General features: G+C 48.2%; 3 protein-coding genes across 9 annotated transcripts in view; all 3 read right to left on the bottom strand.

Annotated features, from left to right (window-relative positions):
* Positions 1–174: 174 nt before the first annotated feature.
* Positions 175–7,890, bottom strand: lin52 (lin-52 DREAM MuvB core complex component). Its single transcript, XM_040199015.2, has 6 exons — positions 7,707–7,890; positions 6,901–6,975; positions 6,774–6,811; positions 6,585–6,651; positions 6,383–6,466; positions 175–491 (listed from the first exon to the last, which is right to left on the bottom strand). The coding sequence occupies exons 1-6, from the start codon at positions 7,723–7,725 to the stop codon at positions 436–438; spliced, it is 339 nt and encodes a 112-aa protein (XP_040054949.1). The 5' UTR covers positions 7,726–7,890; the 3' UTR covers positions 175–435.
* A 233-nt stretch (positions 7,891–8,123) lies between these two features.
* pomt2 (protein-O-mannosyltransferase 2) lies at positions 8,124–14,188 on the bottom strand. 3 transcript variants are annotated; one of them, XM_040198877.2, is made up of 21 exons: positions 13,399–14,188; positions 13,220–13,304; positions 13,034–13,138; positions 12,800–12,908; positions 12,565–12,673; positions 12,097–12,256; positions 11,895–12,001; positions 11,728–11,810; positions 11,422–11,531; positions 11,261–11,327; positions 11,118–11,178; positions 10,896–10,974; positions 10,595–10,746; positions 10,244–10,335; positions 10,066–10,142; positions 9,908–9,979; positions 9,758–9,817; positions 9,574–9,679; positions 9,350–9,490; positions 8,941–9,052; positions 8,124–8,748 (listed from the first exon to the last, which is right to left on the bottom strand). In XM_040198877.2, the coding sequence occupies exons 1-21, from the start codon at positions 13,689–13,691 to the stop codon at positions 8,643–8,645; spliced, it is 2,286 nt and encodes a 761-aa protein (XP_040054811.2). In that variant the 5' UTR covers positions 13,692–14,188; the 3' UTR covers positions 8,124–8,642. The 3 variants fall into 3 exon arrangements, with proteins under 3 accessions (XP_040054811.2, XP_040054812.2, XP_040054810.2); XM_040198878.2 differs by lacking the exon at positions 10,066–10,142 and having other exon boundaries at positions 13,399–14,178; XM_040198876.2 differs by lacking the exon at positions 10,066–10,142 and having other exon boundaries at positions 9,574–9,817; positions 13,399–14,178.
* Positions 14,189–14,955: 767 nt separating this feature from the next.
* Positions 14,956–19,665, bottom strand: part of LOC120833175 (latent-transforming growth factor beta-binding protein 2) — a 60,092-nt gene continuing 55,382 nt past the window's right edge. For all 5 annotated transcript variants that reach the window (XM_078089383.1, XM_078089386.1, XM_078089382.1 and 2 more), the window contains exons 35-41: positions 19,568–19,660; positions 19,161–19,289; positions 18,916–19,056; positions 18,589–18,762; positions 18,248–18,484; positions 17,981–18,130; positions 14,956–16,903 (exon numbers count right to left, since the gene is read on the bottom strand). In XM_078089383.1, coding sequence (XP_077945509.1) covers positions 16,743–16,903; positions 17,981–18,130; positions 18,248–18,484; positions 18,589–18,762; positions 18,916–19,056; positions 19,161–19,289; positions 19,568–19,660 — 1,085 coding nt within the window. In that variant the 3' untranslated portion in view covers positions 14,956–16,742. The remainder of the gene's footprint in view (positions 16,904–17,980; positions 18,131–18,247; positions 18,485–18,588; positions 18,763–18,915; positions 19,057–19,160; positions 19,290–19,567; positions 19,661–19,665) is intronic.

The raw sequence follows: 19,665 nt of genomic DNA, 5'->3' as shown, positions 1-19,665 counted from the left end.
CATGTCCCGGCAGCCGGGGAGCTTCTGACATGCTGCACTCGGAGGAGCAGCGGAAGTTACTGCCCTAATTAAAAGTTGGTGAGTCTCTAAAAAAAAAAAAAGTTTAAAAAAAAGTTAGTTGCCGTAGTTGCAAAATGAATCACACAAAACGACTGCAAGTGAAAGGCCGCCATCTTTGGAATTCTTTTCAAAACTTTATTATACAACTTCCCCCGTTTAAAACAGAAATGAGAATAAATAACAAACATTTCCTCCAGGCAGGTCTGCGAGCAACAGAGAATTCCAATGAGGAGCAATACATCGTTCTACCTTCTCTAGATGTAAAGGCATCTACATGAGGACACCAGGTGCACCGAGAGAAGACCTCCCGGTTTGAACCGTGTGCGTCATGGTCAACACATTCACGCTGACATTTCGCTTCGCTTTAACCAAACGTCACTTCTTGGGCCTCTCCAAAATATTCAGAAACTTCCCTCTGGTCATTTCACGGGCTGGAAGACAAGAAGGCAAGAGGAAGCAAGGTCACGTGAGGGAACAAGACACAAACCCTGAAAACAATCTTTCAGAAGTCATGTCTTCCACAACATTTGCACCTCACAACTGTGGTTTAGTAATGCAAAGCATGTATTTCATTTCTACAGCGTCACAGCGGGAGGTGATTTATACGAACATCTGTTCCTCGAGGACGTGGACAACAACATAAAATGGAAGCGCAGCTACCAAAGAGTCTTGTGATTTGCTTGATCAACGTCGCGCGGCACAAGAACTACGCATGCATGAAAGTGTGCATCTATGTGTTTGCAAGATGCGCGAGAATAGAAGCAAAATATCTCTATTAACCTCCACCTGTGAGAGTGGAATATGTAGGAAATAAGAGACAGGTGACTCACTAAATAAGAACAGGGAAACCACGTCGGAGCAGAAAAAAAAGACGCTTATTGGACATCTTTGGAATACAAGTCTGAGGAAACAGAAATTCTGCAACACAAAAGGCTTCTCCGCCCCGACACTCTTCCTGTGTTCGTTAGAGGCGAGTAGAGTCTCGGCTGCGTTACAGATCACGCTAAAACAAAGTCGTCCCCCTGCATGATGCCTGCAGGGAGAATGTGACCAGGCTCTCAGCTGGCTGCCTGTGTGAAGCCCCCCCCCCCTCAGGCCGGTTGTTAATTTAAATAAGTTGCAATAAGTCGCATCACCTTGAGGTGTCCCTCATTAGGTTAAAGATGATGCTAATTGCAATGGGATGGATTCATTTTGCACTTTCGCTGTCTCTTCAAATCACCCGAAACAAAGTGACCAGAGCCCCCGCGCGCGGGCAAACGGTGCTTAAGATTGGGCCGACGCCGTCGTACACCGGGAGGGAGAAAGCAATTACAGCGGGGTGACGCGGAAGCTGCGGGTGTCACGGTCAGATTAGGGGCAGATACGCGAGGCTAACGGGTATTTCAGGCTTTCCCCCCTCGCTCTGAGCACTATGAGGACGGCTGCGCCACTCGTGGGACCTCTCGCCCCGCCGAGGGTCTCATTAATTACGGCTCAGTCCAGCCTCGCCCTACGCGGAGAGAAATATCACTGATATTATCAAATTAAAGACGCCATTGAACGCGAACCCCGGCTGAATTTATTATGTGTGGTTGTTCTTTTTAGTGTATGACGGTTGGAGAAGGATACAACACAAAATAAAACAAACATGTGATAAGATATTAGTGTGTTTGTGTTTGCACTTTCAATGTACTCGTCCAATTATCAGAACATCGATGTTTGCCTGGAAAGTTTGTGAGTAAATAAAAGCTGCAACAAAGAGGAATGGAAGCAGATTAAGATGATAAATCTCCAATTTTTTGTTTCTACCTGAAATAAATTGAACGCTACATTGCGATGGACACTGAGACGGAAGCAGCTAAATGGAAATCGAAGTGTGTGATTTGATATGATGAATCACATCTTACGCTAACAGGTAGCAAGAATGTCGGAACCATTCATTTTTGTTTTGTGAGTTTTCTTTTTCGTAAAGAAATATTCTTATTGTTTTCTTCTAAACTCGTCTGCTCCTCACTCCCACACACCAGGGTAGATCGATACTGATTAGTGGGACTTTGGGATTTGTTTAGTTGATTAGAAAGGTCAATTACTAATTTGGTAGGAAGTTAATCAGCATATTGTGTACCGCTGCCATCCATACTAAATGACACCGTATAGATCGCGTGGACCGTTGATTTGTTGATCTCTAATCCTCATTCAGCTCCATATCCGGTCTGAGGGGGGTGTCCCCCCCCCCCCCCAATGATTTGACCCGTATTAGATCATCTGCATTGCAATCAATTTTTCCATAAAGAAATTTGAAATATCCGTATCCGCAAATAGTCACATGATGTAAACAAACGGAGCTCATGCTGGTCGTGTTCTGTTGGCAGAGAAGCCGGAGTGGAGGGGGGGGGATCACAGCATAACCCAATAATCGTCTGGCTGCAGATTCTGTCCTGATTAACGCTGCAGAGGCACATTGCGACAATAGAGATTAACCCACATCTGCGACCGGCGAAATGCGGCACGCGGCTATTTAGAATGTCGCCCGTTTTGGCCCGAACGAACCACCGAAGGAGATTCTGCAGAATGTTCCTGCAGTCTTCGGCAGCCCGGCTGCGGCGAGTCATCTTCACCGGGACAAACCCCCAAGCGGCCCCCGCGTAAATGCGCTGGTGTAACATCTTACTTTCCCCTCGTTTACGGTGAGGGATCTGGGTGTCATTGTCAGCGCTCACTCGCGGCGCCCACCAATACTCCCCGGTGTGTGAAATGAGAGTAATCATCGCCCCCCCTCGCCCCCTCCTCCCCTCCTCCAGCCGCCTCCTGGCTGCCTCTCTCCATGGCGCGATCCCAGCGAGCCCCTGGACCCCTGTTAACTCCAAAGACAGATGAGCACCTGGGTCAACCGGAGCCGTGCAGCCGGGATCGGACCGCCTCCATTCGCTTTCATTAAGCGGACTTATCTGACCCTCGCTGCCCGTCTCCGAGTGCTGCTCGGCTATTACGCGCTGTAAGCTTTATTTAATGGATTTAACATCCTCTTTCACCGCCCTCCGAGGGGGGGGGACAAGAGAGACACGGAGGAGATGACACACACACTAGAGCAAAGAAACCCTCCGAGACACATGAACCAATGGCAACGAGGGAGAGGGGGGGGGGGGGGGGGTCGGGTCTTGCAACACATACACCTGACGCTCATGTTTGTGTTCAAAATTCAATTACCCACTTATTGATACTTCACAGGGATATTTAAGATGCAGACACGAGCTGTGATTTCCCAGGAGAGCCACTGGTTCCTCTTTATGTCCCAGCCGAGAGGGCCCGCCCCTCCTCTCCTCCTCCCCCTCCTCCAATGCATTCTCGCCTGGCTGACGTACACACACACACACACACACACCAAAACAAACACATCTGCACCTCCCAACCCCTGCCCCGTCCTATGCCTGTTCAAGAGGTGTCCTTATTAATAGGCAATCAGTCAAAAATCATTCATTAAAAAGCCTAAAAGGTTTTACACTCGCACAATGATTAGCTGGGAAAGAAAATCCAATGAATTCCTAATGCCTTTATGGAAATGAGGTGTCATTTCCGATCTGCTCAGGGACGCGGCAGGCAGGCAGAACCAGGCAGCGTTGTGTGTCTGTGTGTTGAGCTCTGGCTGCCTCTGCTTTCCCGCAGCTTCCGGCAACGATGCAGACAGCGTCTCCCGAACGCTCACGTGTCGTCCTGTCAAAGGATGTGTGTGGAAGTGGACAACAACTGTAGCCGCAGCACCTCTCATCAATGAAAAATAGAATGACTAAGGGAGCCGATCAGAGGGAACTAACGGCGCGAGGCCAAAGTCTACCAAAAAGGATAATCACAATATACGCAATAAGCCGCCTTCTCAACGCGGAGCAATGTTTTCCCACTCGTTGCGGCCGCGAGTCGGCGGCGGTAAACAAACGAGCGGGGGGGGGAGTAGAGGTGAGGAGGAAGGGTAGGAGGCTTCCCCTGTTCCTCATGCAGCCGCTGGCAGCTCGGGCACTTCATAACCGCCCGCCCCGCGGTCAGCCCGCCTGACGGATTGATGGAGGCACATTAGCACCAGTGGGGCCCAGTGAATGCAATCACATTCAGCAGCGGCGTGCCTCTAATAGGCCGGAGATTGATCCGCAGGGTGAGGAGGAGGAGGAGGAGGAGGGGGAGGGGGAGGAGGGGGAGGCCGAGGTGGATGCGGGCCCATTAGGAGCTGTCAGGCCGGAGTGACCTTCAGTCTCACCTTCAAACGGGCAGGAGCAACAGAGGTGAAGCCCGGGTGTACTGGGCCCTGCGGCGTCGAGGCGCTACAGGTGGTCCCGCAAAGTGATGCTGTCACAAAGGTATCAAAGCTTTCAATCACCGTCCTATGAGTTCAAAAACGATTCTCATCCATTGGATTTCAGGTTTGATTAGTATTTTGTTTTTCATTCCATTTCATTTTGAAGGAACTTTGTCAACCGTATCAAAGTAGCAACAACGATCTGCTGTCTAAATGGATGGCGGCGTGTGGGCGGAGTGTGTTGTGCGTCTGTTTTTAGCCTGAGATAGTGTTTTACTGTGATTTGCACAAGTGTGATAGAGCAGCATCACCCGCTCCAGCACTTTGCTCCTCAGCCCCCCTGCAGCCCAGGGCCTCCGGTTCGTCCCCGAGGAACACTCAGCTTTCAATTACCTCCAATAACAGCACACTTATCAGAGTCCTCGGCTTTTCCCCAGAGACCGGGGGGGGCTTGGTGCCCGCGCTCAGCGGCCCACGACAGGGGCATTCATCACAGGGCGGAGCAACAGCTGCGGCCCGGCGAAGAGGCACGCGTCGGGCCCCTCAGGGAGTACTTGGACCAGGCCGGCGCCACGCGGCCAGAACCCGGGGTGTGCCGGTGGAGGAGTAGGCGTCGGAGGGGATTAAGGGAGTGGTGGACACCCAGGCCCCGCCTTCACATGTGTGTTATTACATTTGTATGTTCCAATGTGAGTGTGCAGCAGTACTCAACGTGCAGGGAGGGGGGGGGGGGGGGGGCAGAAGCCCCCCACCGGTGCTCTCTGCAGCGGGGCGCCTGAGTTTTCACGGCTTGATTGCCCCCTGCCCGTTAACCAGCTTCCTCTTTAACAGCCCGGAGGGGCAGGGGCAGTAAATCCTGTCCACCTGCCCTCTCCCCCACCGGGTCTTGTTTACGGGTACTGAAGAGTGCACAAACGTGATGAAAAAGTGGCTGAGATTTACAGCCCCCCCCCCCCCCCCCCCCCTCCTCGCCGCCTCCCTCCGACAGCCAGGAAAAGGAGAAAATTAAACCAGAGAGCGTTAAACAGGCGCCAATCACAGGCTGCTCCGACACCAATAATAACCGCCATCGTGTCCCGTCATCCCGAGGCGCACGGCGCGGCCGCAAAGCCTGCGGGCCTCCACTTGTGACAGCTCGCGTCTTTATGAGCAGCCACGCTGCTGCTGGTTGAGGGGAGTCGGGCAGATTAGACGCCTTTACAGCGCGCGCTGTTAAGGCACGCGGGCTTTCTATCTTTGTTCATTAGAACCCGCGCAGAGAACATTGCAGTCAATCAACAACCCCCTTGCTCACAATCAGAAGACTTCTTCTTCGGATCATTTAAGAGACGCTTCCCCCCGTTGCATCTCTCACATTTTGTGATTTATGTTTTGCATAATTTGATTTGCAGGCACAGGCTTTTGTCTTAATGGAGTTTTACAAACCGGCACAAGCCAGCGGCACCGTCTGCATCGCGCCACATCGTATACGCATGTGGGTTAAACGTAACCGACTTTGAGAAGAAAAAAGTCAATGTACTTTTATTTATATCGTCCATCCCATTAAGAGGCGGGTTATGCCACAATTCACAATTCCCCGTATGCTATTTTTTTTTTTTTACTGGAAAAAAAAGAAATACCCATTTTTCTTTCAGAGCACTAAGCAACATCTCTCTAATCCACACAGATTATCACAATGGATGCTGTGACAATGGATTAAAAACAATCGAATGCTTCAGCACTTGTTGAATGGGCTCTTGTGAGGTTGCCCTTGTTTCTTATATTTTCCCGAATCTATCCTTTCACAGAAAGGGAGTGTTGATTTTAATTGAAAAAGCTTCTGTCCCTAAATGATGCATTTTGAATTAGGATAAAAACACGCATGCTTTGGTGAAATGTGATCATTTTGAGTGAAAGCACACAAGGATCTTCCACTACGGGCGATATCTTAGTAAAGCCGACGGGCGGAGAGCATCATCTAGTGGTAACATGCGACTACGCTGAAGCTGTGCATTCTCACACCCCCGGCACATTTTAAATCAAGTGTTTAAAGGTCTGTGTTGTGCATGTACTCACACTCCTCTAAGCCCAGCTGGTAAGCCAGGTTCTGAAGTCCTTTCACCTTCTCCATCAGGTTGGCTGTGGTGAGACTGCCCAGCTCTGCAGAGGGACGACAGTACCCATGATAAAAGCTCTGCGATGCAACACTTCGGCAAACTGTTGACCCACTCGACAGGATTATATGCTATTATACTATTACTATATTGAAAACTGTTACCTTTCAACATTTCAATGTCCTCACTCTCTAGTTCCGCCATCCATTTGGGGGGTGAATTATTGATGGGCTGCGATGCAAAACACAACAAGGATTTACGGACAAGGCCTATATATAAATTTATCACAGTGCGTCAAGCACATTTAATCATGTGTGTGTAAATCAAAGCACAACGGGGAGACGCTAACTCACATTTTTACAAGACGCGGCGAATTCTGAGACTCCGGGCACTGCATGAGGGATTACAGGTGGATCAAGATCATTGCAACATGAAACACGCCTGCATGGTGAGACAGGAGCACGAGCAGGGTTCACTTACACCGCTCCGGCCACAGGTCCGGTGACGCCCGGTCCAACTTCTCAAAACTCAGCAAGGAGCTCTCGAAATCGTCCCCTGCGACGAGACAACGTTTCGTTTTAAAAGACATTTTCTGTGGAAAGTGCCTACATGACACATTTGTAAGACAGTAATGGCAGAGTGTCGCGATGGGATGAACATTTATTACCTTGAAAATTAATTAAAAGTGCCGTGTGGACGTTTTTGCTGCATGTGTAACTTTAATGAACAAAAGGGAGGGATTAAGACAACATTAGTGTCTTAGGGAGGCCTACTTTGGTTGAAACAATGGAGCTGACCATATGCTAAATATTTAAACTTGGGTTGAATTATTTAATATTGGGTCCAGTAATGTCTTTGACCTCTGACCCAATACACACTTTAAAACAACAAACACAGCAGTGCCTTTAACTGTACGTTAACTACGGGATAAACAACTTCAGGGCGGGACAAACACAACCATAACAACAACAACAACAACAACAACAACTGAAGCATAATCAAAGCACTGCGTGTAGTGATTATTTACAGTAAAAACCCGGTAGAGTCGTAACGTTACGATCAACAGTGACGTCACTAACGTCTAGTCTAAAGAACGAAAACGACGGGTTCAAACCCGGGAGACCGCCTCCCTCCACACCGGACACACGACTCCTAACGGCACAAATACGGCAAAAACGTGAGCCCCGTCGTGCCGGGACGTTCCCGCGAGACGGCCGTCGCAGTCGCTCCCGATTAAACGCGTCAAAATGACAGTTTACGGCGCAGGGTGAGGAATTGGAATTTACCTCCATTCGGAGACGCCATCTTTGGAATGAACACGTGACGTGCCCGACAGCCAATGAGAGGAGCCGCCCGCGGAGCAGACGCGAAGCGGGGAACCACTCGCACGCGCCGCCGTCATAGCGGAACAATGCTCATCGCCGTCGGTTGAGTGGGTTCGTTCCTCTGACGACACGAACGGGTTAATTCTGCTGCGCGTCAAGCATATCGTGATAGTTCTCTACTCAAAAAAAAGGTTTAGCAATTGAATAACTTTGCTATCATTTACTATGTGAAATACATAATTCGAGATTCATAAATAATGCAGTTCAGTTTGTACACATTTGAAAATAATTTGTATGATTGAAATAAAAAAATAATGATGAAATACATTTACGAGTAATAAATAAACAATAAATTTATGAAAATAAATAAGAATATACTACAAGAATATCCCAGTTTAATAATGTACATGATACAGAGTAATCTTATGATGTAAAAACAGTACAATATAAAAAATACCGGGACAAAGACAAACACAACCTCAGATGAAAATACAGTCTCTGAAAGCCTACAACTACGTAACAAAGTGCTTTCTTTAAAACAGACATACACAGGGATGCACCCTTTCAGATTTCTTTCATCGCTTGGTTTAGCTTATATCACTGTGACACACAGCATGCACACATACCCACACACAAGTCTCCCATGTGTTGGAAGTTAAGGCAGCTCGGTGATGAAGTGTTCTGAACTTCACTCTCGACTACTCAACAACACTCTGGTTCCGTATTACACTAATTCAGGTCTGTTTCATGAAGCACTTTACACATTATAGTACCACACAGTCAGTACCGTTTATCTTCTCATGTAAACACTGTAAAACCATCAGAATGGGAGTCACGTGGTTGATTAAAGCCCCTCAAATTCGTAAGAACATTGGCGTCTTCTTCGTGCAGAGCCGACTAGAACTCCCAGGAGTCCATCCACTTGAGGCCAGCCATGGCGCTGCCCGGCTCGTGTGCCAGAGGACCCGTCATGCCGTAGGAGAGAGGATGGAACAGGTAGAAACTAAGGCAGAAAATTCAATTACAACAGTGTACACAATCTAGAAGATGCACCCTTTAAATTGGAAAGTGAGTTAGGAGGTAGTCTAGAAGCAGGCCAGCTGATTCCCCCTGCTTTGCGTATCAAAGTAAATGTAAATATGATCACAACAACAACAAACTGCCTCCACAGTAGTTCCCCTGCTTGTCCTCTCACCTGTAGAGCACACTGAGCAGAAGCGCCACCTGCCCAAGTCTCTGCAGCCAATCGGAATAAGGTGGGCGGAGAAGCAGGTCGGTGCTTTTCAACAGAACGTCGAATGTGATTCCTGTGAACAAAAACAAAAAAAGACACAAGGCTTTAACGTTGTGACCAACGAAAAGCTGATCGCTTCGGGGAATCCAAAGAGGAAGTACGAGGTTACCATTGTGTCAGCTAGCTATAGGCCAATATCCTTACCTACCTGCAGGAGCGTGCGTAATTAGCAGCTCCTGTCTGCATGTTCCCAACTAATGCTTCTATAGTTCTGTGATTCACACAGAACCTAAATATCGCTACGGGCTGCGTGTACTTTAATTGCCTTTTTGAATCATCAACCACGATGGAAGCAGCGAGGATGCAGTACCTGTTAGCATGCTGCTGAAGAGCATTGCAGGGAAGTAGTGGTGGTAGTAGAGGACACGGCCCATCGAGTAGAAAGGGGCGTAGTGCAGCAGCCAACCGAGGAGCAGCAGCCCTCCTTTTCCCTGAAGCACGGCAGCGTGCTCTGAGTGAGAGAAACGTGCATTTCATGTTTGAATCATCCATCTGCTGCTGCTGATGGGTCGGCACCACCTTCGACGTCCATACCTCTTCTCTTTTGGCCCAATGAGAAACCTCTCTGGAGGGCTACGGACGCCACTGCCACCATGATGGGATACAACCCCAAACCGGCCAGGTTCACCCACCAGACCACCTGGAAAGAACACGGCATATTTTAAGAGCAGAGAAGAGCAACGACGGGAAACACGAAGGAAGCTTCGGGCCGACTCACCGGGTTCCCCAGCAGGTAAACGCGGTACTCCGTGTCGTTCACGCCGGAAAACCTCAAACCCTTTCAAACAAGTAAATAGAGAACACCTTAAGTAGTCAGACGTGCTCCTGCACCGCATTAGAATTTGACGGAAACCAACTTTCAGCGCACCTGATAGTTGATGGGCCAATGCCAGGGTTTGGAGTTCATCTCGTTGTCTTTGGGTTTCAGGCCACTGTTGCCCTGAAAAGACACAACTTAAGGTCGGTACAGGACCTCTCCCAAGAAAAACACAATCTTTAGGCACCGACGTCCTCGTTGCTTCTCACTCTTATCATTACGATGTGGGACTCCAGTAAGATCTCCAGGAAATGGGGCTTCAACACAGACAAACTGATGTTGGGCACTGGCGGAGCAGACGAGGGGAAAAGGGGACGTTGTCGGTTAGTGCGAGACGTCGTGAGGTGGAGACAGGACCCGAGCAGCACAAGGACGGCGTCTCCTTACATTTGGGGTTGATGTGATCTTCGATGTTCCACTGAGAGCTCGGAGTCTCCTTCAGGTAGGGACTACAGGTCACCTCCACCTGCTCCCAGCCCCTGAGCAGAAACAAACAGTGAATACACGGAACCAGGTACATTTGCACAATTTCTAGTCTTCTATTTTTCCACTGCACTTTCTGCTGCACTACTTCTACTCACAGTAGATGCTGAATAGCTATTAAGCTAACAGCTTTTTTTTTTTACATGCATTTCAATCAATTAAAAGATAATAAATTGGGAACCATTTTCAGGTTGATCCAAGAAACATTTCCTGGTTCAAGCTTCACAAACGGGAAGACAAGAGAGGAGGTTTTACCACTTTGGGAGAGTCTTTCCAGACGAGTAGAGCACACAGCCGGTAGCTCGGTGCAGAAAGCGGACTTTGCTACGCAGCACCTTCACCGGGTCTCCCTTCTGGCCTCCGCACACCTCCACCTGCCACAGGTCATTGGTGTCCCCTGTGCCGTTCTGAGAACAGGCCGAGATGTGTGCGTTCAAATGTGACACGCAATCAGAATGTTATTAATGCTGAATAAAAGGTGATTCACACAGAAATCAGGCTCTGCACAGAGCAGTAGATGTCTTTCACTGCAGCTTTATGTTACGGGTGTACTCACAACGCCGTAGCCTGTGACCTGGAAGTGCTTCTTAGTCAGAGGGGCCGCGTGGAGGTGACCGTGAAGGTTACGGGTTGTTCTGAAAGGACCAGGCAGGAGAATAGGGAACAATTGCCAAAACAAACACAGAATCTGGATCGGAATGAATTTGAGATGTGAGACCTCCTTTATATGGTTTTATGTGGTCTTCATTTCACCGATCTGTGGAGTCGGGACACTTACTCTTTGTGCTCCAGTCGAATGACGTCGCCGTGACGAACAAGATCAGGCGTCCCAGAACGAGCTAAATGGAGATATAAAAACAAGAGGCTTGTACATTCGTTCCTTATGACTTGAATGATGTCGCTTAGCAGTAAACTACTCACAGTCATTATCGTCCTTTCTATGAACCAGCCACAGGTTGTTGTAGTCCTTATGAAGATATGCCGTCACCTGTAAGGAAATAGCAGAGAATCAAAAATATGCGTTCTTCAAAATAACTTTAATCATTTAGGAGAATGCTTCCCATTGAACGTGTGGGCCTCACCTGCTGCTGCCTGGCTCCCACCCCCTCTGGGTACAAGTGCCAATGAGAGTGTAAATAGCCTCCGGCGATACGGAGGTTTTTCACTGTGATGGTGGAGCCGTACGCCAGGTCTGCATCAGGAGAACAAGGTACGGCCGAAAATTATTACAAAACACAAGAAACATCAGTAAACAAAGTCTCTATAAGAAAAAAACGCCTTAGCACAAAAACTGTGATACGTAACTTTGTAAAAAGGCATTTCTATTTTCTTACAGGTGCTGTGGTAAACACACACACACACACACACACAAACGTTTGGTTACTCACACTCCGGCATGGAGGCATTGTATAGATTGTTCCCAACCAGACGGGACTGAAAGGCTGAACTGAAGAAGCCGTCGCCCGGCCCACTGGTGAGAGAAAACGATCATGAGCATCCGAACAACGCAGGCGGTCTCCCTGCAGCTCAGGCTATACTTAGCGAGCGGACACACCTTTTGTTCAACACGGCAAAGTGGATGGCAAAGGTCGTAACATAGAGGAAGAGCGGCAGCAGGATGAGTCCGGCAACGCGAGCCAGGAAGTGCTTCGCGATGTCCACCTGGAGCCAGAAGACACAACGAGAAGAGCGCAGAACAGTAAAAATCCTCCGACGCCATCGGCCACCACTAGCGTGCTAAATATGCTGCCGTTTACCAGTGAGAGGCTCAGGTCCCCCAAAAGTTCCCAGAGGTCCCAGACAGTGTGCAGTCCCACCAGCAGGATGACAAACAGACCCACAAACTTCACCCCCAGGGCCCCGGCGAGGCTCGCGCCAGTCAGGAGCAGCCACAGCCACCAGTACCAAGAAAAAGGCCTGCAAACAGCAGAACACTGTGCTCGTAACACTTAGCTTCATGGTGCAACGTGCTCCTTGGTCCATGTAGAGTTTTGACGGCAAAAGCTTTCTTCTTTTATTATGACTGAACCTGCAATTTTAGCAGTTTCCTAAAAAAACAAAATCTTATAGATAAAATGGGTCAAAAACAAGGTTTTCATCATTTTGTAAACTGCAAATGAGAATTAGTTGAATCCATGAACTCACAACGATTACCCAAAGACTGATTTCACCAAAGCATGGGATACGGAAAAGAAAAGAAAATAAACGCCCCAGTGGGGTGCTACCTGTATCTCTGCTGGTCGAACTTGACCATGCTCAGCACGGCTGCCATGATGAAGAACAAGAGTATGGGGTCTAACAGGATGTACTGGGAAATGGTGATGCAGCCCGTGTCTGTCAGGAGGAGGACATCAAGCACGACGGAAGGATAAATTCACGCTGAGAAGACCTTTAGCTGCATGGAATTAGTTGGCATTTGAATAGATTGACTGAGAAGAAGAAACAATGTTGATTACTCACCAAATATGAGCAGGGTGGCAGTGATGAGAGCGGCAGTGTGCGACTGAGATAACTCCCGCACTATGAGGTAGGCAAAGATTGGCAGAAAGGAGCCCAACACGGCACAAAACTGTCGGGCAAGAGGCAGGAGAGGCACATCAGGGGCATTCGGGCCTCGTCCTTTCAAAACATTAAACTTGCATTGTTAATCAATAAAGAAAAGACAAAGCTTTCTTGTGTGGAAAACGGGCGTACTCCTCTCATCCCCCAGTAGTCGTGGTGTTCATATTTATCTCCCGGCTTCATGAAAGGAAAGGTGCCGTCGTAACCCGTCACGTAGCCGGCGAGACCGATCAGCATCTGCAACAAACGGAGAGCGGTTGTCTCACAGGGGAACCTCCGCCGAAGACACCGCACCGACGGCATCCGCCGTCCGCTCACCTTTCCCAGGGGAGGGTGGACGTCGAAGAAGAAGGTCCTGTTGATGTAGTAGCTTCCCATCTTTCCAAAGTGCGTCTCATCCCAGCTGTAACGCACCCCCCAAAAAAAAAAAGAGTTACCGTCAGAAAAGGCACACAATGACGCACAGAAATCCACAGGGCTGCGGGACTCTTTCTCACCACACATGGGGGGGCTCCGTTATCTTGTAGAGGCGCGTGGAGAACGACAGCACCACCACCAACATCAGCAGACCTGAGGGACCCTTGCTGGCGTCTCCTCCAGCCGGAGGCCGAGCGGAGGCCCCGTCCACCGAGCGGTGGTCACCTTCCGGCAGGTGTGCAGCCGGTGGGCCGCTTCTGTCCTTCGGTGGGGCCCGGGGGACCTTTACCGACGTGGGGAACGTTTTCCTGTTGCGGAGTGTCGAAGTGGCCCCTGTTGTGCTCAGCTGTGTTATGCATTCTTTCTTTGCCATTAGGAAATGAACCCTGGGATAAAGTGACCGGAAGCCCTTCCACCACGTGACGTTAGGTGAGACACTACCGGGCGTTTGATCATATGTTACAAGAGTTGTTAATAGATGGCTTTGATGTGGCAAGAAGAACTGACTTCGGTGTCTGGGGCAAATAACCACATTTATCACAGCTAACGTTAGAATTATAAAGCTTTAATGCGGGAGCATTGTGTAAAAACAGGCGATATTGACAGTAAACTACTCACATTTCAGTAAACAATTGATCACCTATAACAGTATCTGTTACATTGCACCACGTTATTAAGACTTTTTTAACGATAACATACCACAGCCAGCTTGCTAACTCGTCAATATTCGGTAAATTGCTAACGGTGTCGTTCGCCTGTAGCTAACTTAAGTTACCGTTTTGTCAATGAAAGGCTGCCATTAGCATCACAGTTACACGGGAGGTCTGGTCGCTCGAGTCAACGGCGCACGTATGAACCGCGGGGGTTTCTGGGAGATGTATTCTTTTGTTCTATTTTACGTCAAGATGTCTCTCGAAGGGTAAACGCCATTTCCCAGAATCCCTCCGGGGCCTTTCACTGATTAACCAATGAGAGCGCGTTATAATCTTGTTATCGTGTTGGGCTATTTGGACACTAGAGGGCGATGTAACTCAATACATAATTTCGACAGAGAAATTAACAAAGATCAAACCATAGAATTACGATTTGAGGTACCCTGATGTTCTGTATTTCTATTTTGTGTTCGACCTATATTTCTAAAAATTGTATCCTTAACCGCCGTAGACTTGTGTGAGTGAAAAGAGTATTTGAATCAGGTTCAATGACCAGCTGCATTAAAATGCTTATACAAACCAGTATACCAAAAAAAATTATTTAACAATCCAATATAATACATTTGATAGCTAAAACTACATTTGGTTTTGACAATTTAATTGTAACGGAGTATTTTTACCATGTGCATTACTTTGGTAAATTATCTAAATATGACTGAATATATCGCTGATAAATGCACATTCCTGGAGACTTACATCACACAATAATGTATGAGCTTGATTGTGCATTCCCACAACTAAACTGCTTGGTTTAAGAATAATGTGTATTGCCTTTATTATCATTAGTATTCACGGTATATTACACACTACAACTAACACACCCACCACTGTTTTAAAACAATAAACTTCCCATGCAGCAAATGAAGGAGTTGGTAAAAGGAAGGTATGTTTGGTGCTTCAATTTCAAGTCAATTTTCAAGGAGGTTAAAATGTTTTATGTTTTTATTTTGATGACTGATAGTGATTACAGTCAAGAGGTAAACACAATGAATGAGCATGATATTTCCAATGACCACAGCTTCACAACAACACATTTATCTCAGGTTATTTGCGATTTTGAAAGTCTTCAAATATTCCAACTTGCCGATTTGAAGTACAGCGGACATCAAGTGGAAACATTTGTACAACTGTAGGTTAATAGGTTAAGAATGCATGTTAAGGGTACTAGTCATGAACTTAAAGTCGTTTCCCAAAGTTGGAGTCAGACTTTTCTCCTTTTTTTTTTTTTGCGTTGCTGACAGGTTCAGTCCATCAGACAGATAATGCCATTAAACCTGAATATAAAAGACAAAAAGTATATGTGAGGGTTCAGAAACCAAATGAGTAGCCCACTACTATCTATGATACATTCATGACGTTATGATCCAACAGAGACTAAAATAAATCATGTTTCACAATCACTAATATTAAGCCTTAAAGGTGTGACACACACAGCATTTGTCTTTGTAATGTCTGTAATCAGAACAGTGCTGCCACTTCCAAAAAATACATTTCATTGTCTGCTCCACAGGGCAGGGAATACACACAGTTCCTCTGGTACAGTGTCAGCCACTCTCCTCATACATAAAAAGATATGCTTTAAAAAAACAACATTTTTACAGACATGTAAAAATCTACAAAGCTATAATGCCAGATTTTTTTTTTTTTTTACATTTTATGTCAAACAAAATATTGGTTTTGCTATAATGCATCGGGGGAATATGTAACAAAAATAATACATAGTACTAGATCTGTACAAAATAGACCAAACCTCTCCAACGAAGCCTGTGTCCTTACATGCATTCAGAGATGCAAACATGGGAGCGGTTTGGTGAGAGATGGGACGCTTCTGCCGGAGCGACACCGGGACACGAAAGCTGTGACATTTAAGGCGCATTTGGACTGAATGAACCTTCCTGTGGTTTCACAGGTCAGGCTAGAATGCAGCCTGCAAGCAAACTTAGATAAGGCAAAACAGAAGCATAAAAAAGTAATACTGTTAGTATCAGCAACTGGATCCATGTATCCCTACTTAAATGGAAGTTTTAAGATTGTAAAAATGTTGCCCGTTATACTTCTTGCAACTATAAAAACATTCCATAGATCATCATGAACTTGGGTCCATGTTAAGGCTTTTTTAAAGGTTAAGTCTTCAGATTCTAAGCAAGGAAAGTTCTTTGAATATCTGAATTTTTGTCGAACCTGGAATCCATCTAGTCTGATCACATGACCGATGAGGACATCGGTGAGAGGTTTGACAGTGAGGCGCAAACTGATTTATGAGTGTCTGATTTCTTATGACATTCCTTCTCCTGTTCCCTCCCCACGCCGCCTCTGAGGTCAATTATTGAGACAAATAAAACCAGAGGAATCAAGCATTGCCCCCTGGAACAGATCGCGTTCTATGTCCGCAGAGGCTCGTCGTGCAAATGAAATAAATAACACAACAACAAAGTGACAGAGGAAATCATGTGGAAAATATATCTGCACATCAAGTTGCCCGGGGATACTGAATAAAAAAAAGTCGGTCCACAAAATCCCTTTAATGCAAATAGATATCGGTTGAATACTAAATCCCATGTAATACATTCACTGCACGGTTCCTGCTTCTCTTGAATGTGTACGAAGGGGTATTTGTTGTGTGCTTTTGTATACCTGTGCCAGTACGTGTGTGTGTGTGTGTGTGTGTGTTGCTTTTGGATGTGGGCAGGAAGAGCCAGCAGTTCCCCGTCTCACTTCCCGGACCGCGGGACGTCCGGGATGCACCGGTGAGGCTCCGCGGAGGCCACGAATCCCGGCAAGCAGGCGCACTTGTACGACCCCTCCGAGTTGGTGCAGCGGCCGTTCTGGCACAGCGGCACGTTGTCGCTGATGTCCTCGCACTCGTTTATGTCTGCCGGGAAAAAAGGAGACCAAGGTCGAAATCCAAAAATAAAAAATAAAGTTGAAGTACGTACATTTTAGCTCCTAAATTATTGTGCTGCATTTAAAAAAATCTGTAATCCATACTAAAGACTTTGGATGTTTTAATGGTTTTATGAAGCACTTTGCAACACAAATAAAATTGCTTTTGATGATCCTTAAAATGCAATGATTGTTTCACCAACCAACAATGAATCTACTACTATTTTGATAATCCATCAATCACCAAAGAACATAATTACCACATTCATTAATGATCCAAAAAATCACCAGTTGCATCCCTAAATATTTCCATTACAACTGGCCAAATAGAGGAGAAAAGCTCCAGAGCGGCTTTTAAATGAGCCAAGATTGTTGAAATCTTGTGAGTAATTAACCAAGAGCATTTTATCCGTTTCACAAAAGCTCCCATTTAGAATCGCGGGGTTTTCACTCAACGCCCGCGCGATATGTTGCACGATATTTCATCTTGTATATCTTTAATCAAACGTGACGTCACGTCGCGTGTCGACGCATCGGATTATGTTCCCGTCCGGCCTCCGAGTGGGTCTGATTGTCGTTGCATGGCGCTCCATCTCCACCGACCCTCCTTCTGTTTATGTCGTGTTCTGCTGGGGAAAAGCTGGCGGCGATATTTCTGAAAAGGAGAAACAGCAGCTCCCACATGTTTCCACCGGGTTGGAATAGAAAAACTAAAAAAAAACGCCTGGCCTTGTGGCTGATGAGCTTGTACGCAGACGCAATACTGTAATCATAAGCATTTCGTTACAGGAAAACAGGCTCACTTTCTTACCAATCAAACACTTAAAAGATATATTATCTCATGTGATACACTGAGATTCAAGGTCTCCTCACTCTTGGCAGGGAGCGGCGAGGGACTTTTCAGACGCTCGGCGGTTCGGAGAAGAACGCCGCTCTCATTAGTTCCCCCGTAAAACATAAGGGAACGCAAGGCCGCCGGACCGAGAGCCCGTCCTTGAGCGGGTTGACGGGGTGACCTCACTGAACCCCAGAGACTGAGATGAAACGACGCGTCGCAAGGCCCCACCTATGCACGCCATCTTGTTCAGGTCCAGCTCGTAGCCGTCGAAGCAGTCGCACGTGTAGCCTTCTCGCACGCGAACGCAGCGGCCGTTTTCGCAGCCGTTCAGGATTCCGCATTCCTCCGCCCGGAGACCCTCGAAGCCGCCGTAGCGCTCTGATTGGACGCAGAAAACACGGAGGCGGGGGGGGGGAGGGGGGGAGCACACGTTAAAACCCGTCCGTTGTCCGTCTGCATGCAAGCGCGTTGAACATGCGGGATGCTTTCGCCCACCGGCGGAGGAGTCCACCGGCCGCGGCTGCCGCTCCCGCGGCCGCAGGACGGGAACGCGGGACGGCGGCTGTTGGGGGCCGTAGTCGTTGAAGAAAGGAACGCCGCCGCCGTAGCTGTCCCAGTACGGCGGAGCGAAGGGCTCCATCGGCCCCTCCAGGCCGTACTCGTAGCCCGGCCTCTCCCGCAGGCTGTCCGTCTCGCCGGTCCGGGGCCGGTTGCACATCACCGCGTAGTCATCTTAAACGCAGCGGCACACGGGCGGCGGGGGGGGGGGGGGAGGGGTTAAGCTTCGGACGTTTATTACAGTGGCGTGTTTTGACGCTGAGACGCTGTCTCCTCACCAGAGTCCTTCGCGGGACAGAAGGCGCACTGCTCGCTCCAGGCGACGCCCCACAGGCAGCAGCATTCCGTGTACGTGCTGCGGCGTCCCTGCAGCGGCTGCGAGCAGATGTTGTCGCCCTCGAGGCGCTGCCAGCAAACGTCCATGTGCACGTCGTGGTCCTGCTCCAGAGTTTCTGGCCGACAGAAGGAGAACAAGGGTGAACATCATCCGGCGGCGGCGGCGGCAAGAACTCCCAGACTGTCACGAGACACTCGAGACGCTCGTTCTGGACAACAGACTTGGTTTCGCATTGATGAGGTAAATGACAACTGGTTAAAACCTTCACCTTCTGTGGCGTTGAGGCCGATGCAGCGGCGGCGTGTGCTGTCGAGGACCGACGGAGGACTGCAGAAACAGTTGAACGAGCCGGCCGTGTTAACGCACACTCCATCTATACAAGCGTCCCCGAAGCCGCACTCGTCGTAATCTACGGACACATCGAGAGAAAATAGAAACATACAGTTGAGTTAAGCGGTTGAACTCCGGTACCCGGTGGAGACGGAACACCACAATGACCAAGCCCTTTCTTACCGACACACTCGAGCCTGACGTTGTCGTAGTAGAAACCGGAGCGACAGTAGCAGGTGTAAGTAGAGAAAAGATTTGAACACTGTCCATTCTTGCAGATGTCCGATCCAAACATCTCACACTCGTTTGCGTCTGAGGGGAGACACAGGTTCACACCGCACTTTAAAACAGTGGCACTCTGCCTTTAAACGCTCCTCATTCGCCGCGCGGCGCTCCGTGTAATGTGTCAGCCGTGCCATTAAGCCTCGACCGGCTGCACAGAACGTCTCGTAAACGTCTTAAAAGGTTTATGTTAGTAAAACGGACTGCTGACATCGCTGCAGCCGGTGCCAATGTCAATGCGTGCGTGGAGGGAAGCTGTCAAAGGTCACGGATATCAATAAATCAACAGCATTAATGCGAGAAAGTACCTATGTACGCCCGCTGGTCCCCCGGGTTTTGCGTGGCGGGAACGGGCCGGGGTAACAATCCACTGCCGTGAGGGCACAGCTGGTCGTAATCATCTGGA

Source organism: Gasterosteus aculeatus, chromosome 15 (genome assembly GCF_964276395.1).
Source record: "Gasterosteus aculeatus chromosome 15, fGasAcu3.hap1.1, whole genome shotgun sequence".
In the NCBI taxonomy this organism is placed as follows: Eukaryota; Metazoa; Chordata; class Actinopteri; order Perciformes; family Gasterosteidae; genus Gasterosteus; species Gasterosteus aculeatus.
This window is presented reverse-complemented; position numbering and strand designations above follow the sequence as displayed.

Bases quoted from the DNA above. Each gene is read 5' to 3' on its own strand.
- lin52 (XM_040199015.2), bottom strand. The intron at 6,467-6,584 runs GTAACAGTTTTC...GTCCCTCTGCAG, and splicing joins GGACATTGAAATGTTGAAAG to AGCTGGGCAGTCTCACCACA. The intron at 492-6,382 runs GTGAGTACATGC...CTTGTCTTCCAG, and splicing joins CCAGCTGGGCTTAGAGGAGT to CCCGTGAAATGACCAGAGGG.
- pomt2 (XM_040198876.2), bottom strand. From the start codon at position 13,691: ATGGCAAAGAAAGAATGCATAACACAGCTGAGCACAACAGGGGCCACT. The intron at 12,674-12,799 runs GTGAGTAATCAA...TCCTCCTGACAG, and splicing joins TGCCACCCTGCTCATATTTG to ACACGGGCTGCATCACCATT. The intron at 10,975-11,117 runs GTAAGTGTCCCG...TGGTCCTTTCAG, and splicing joins ATTCGACTGGAGCACAAAGA to AACAACCCGTAACCTTCACG.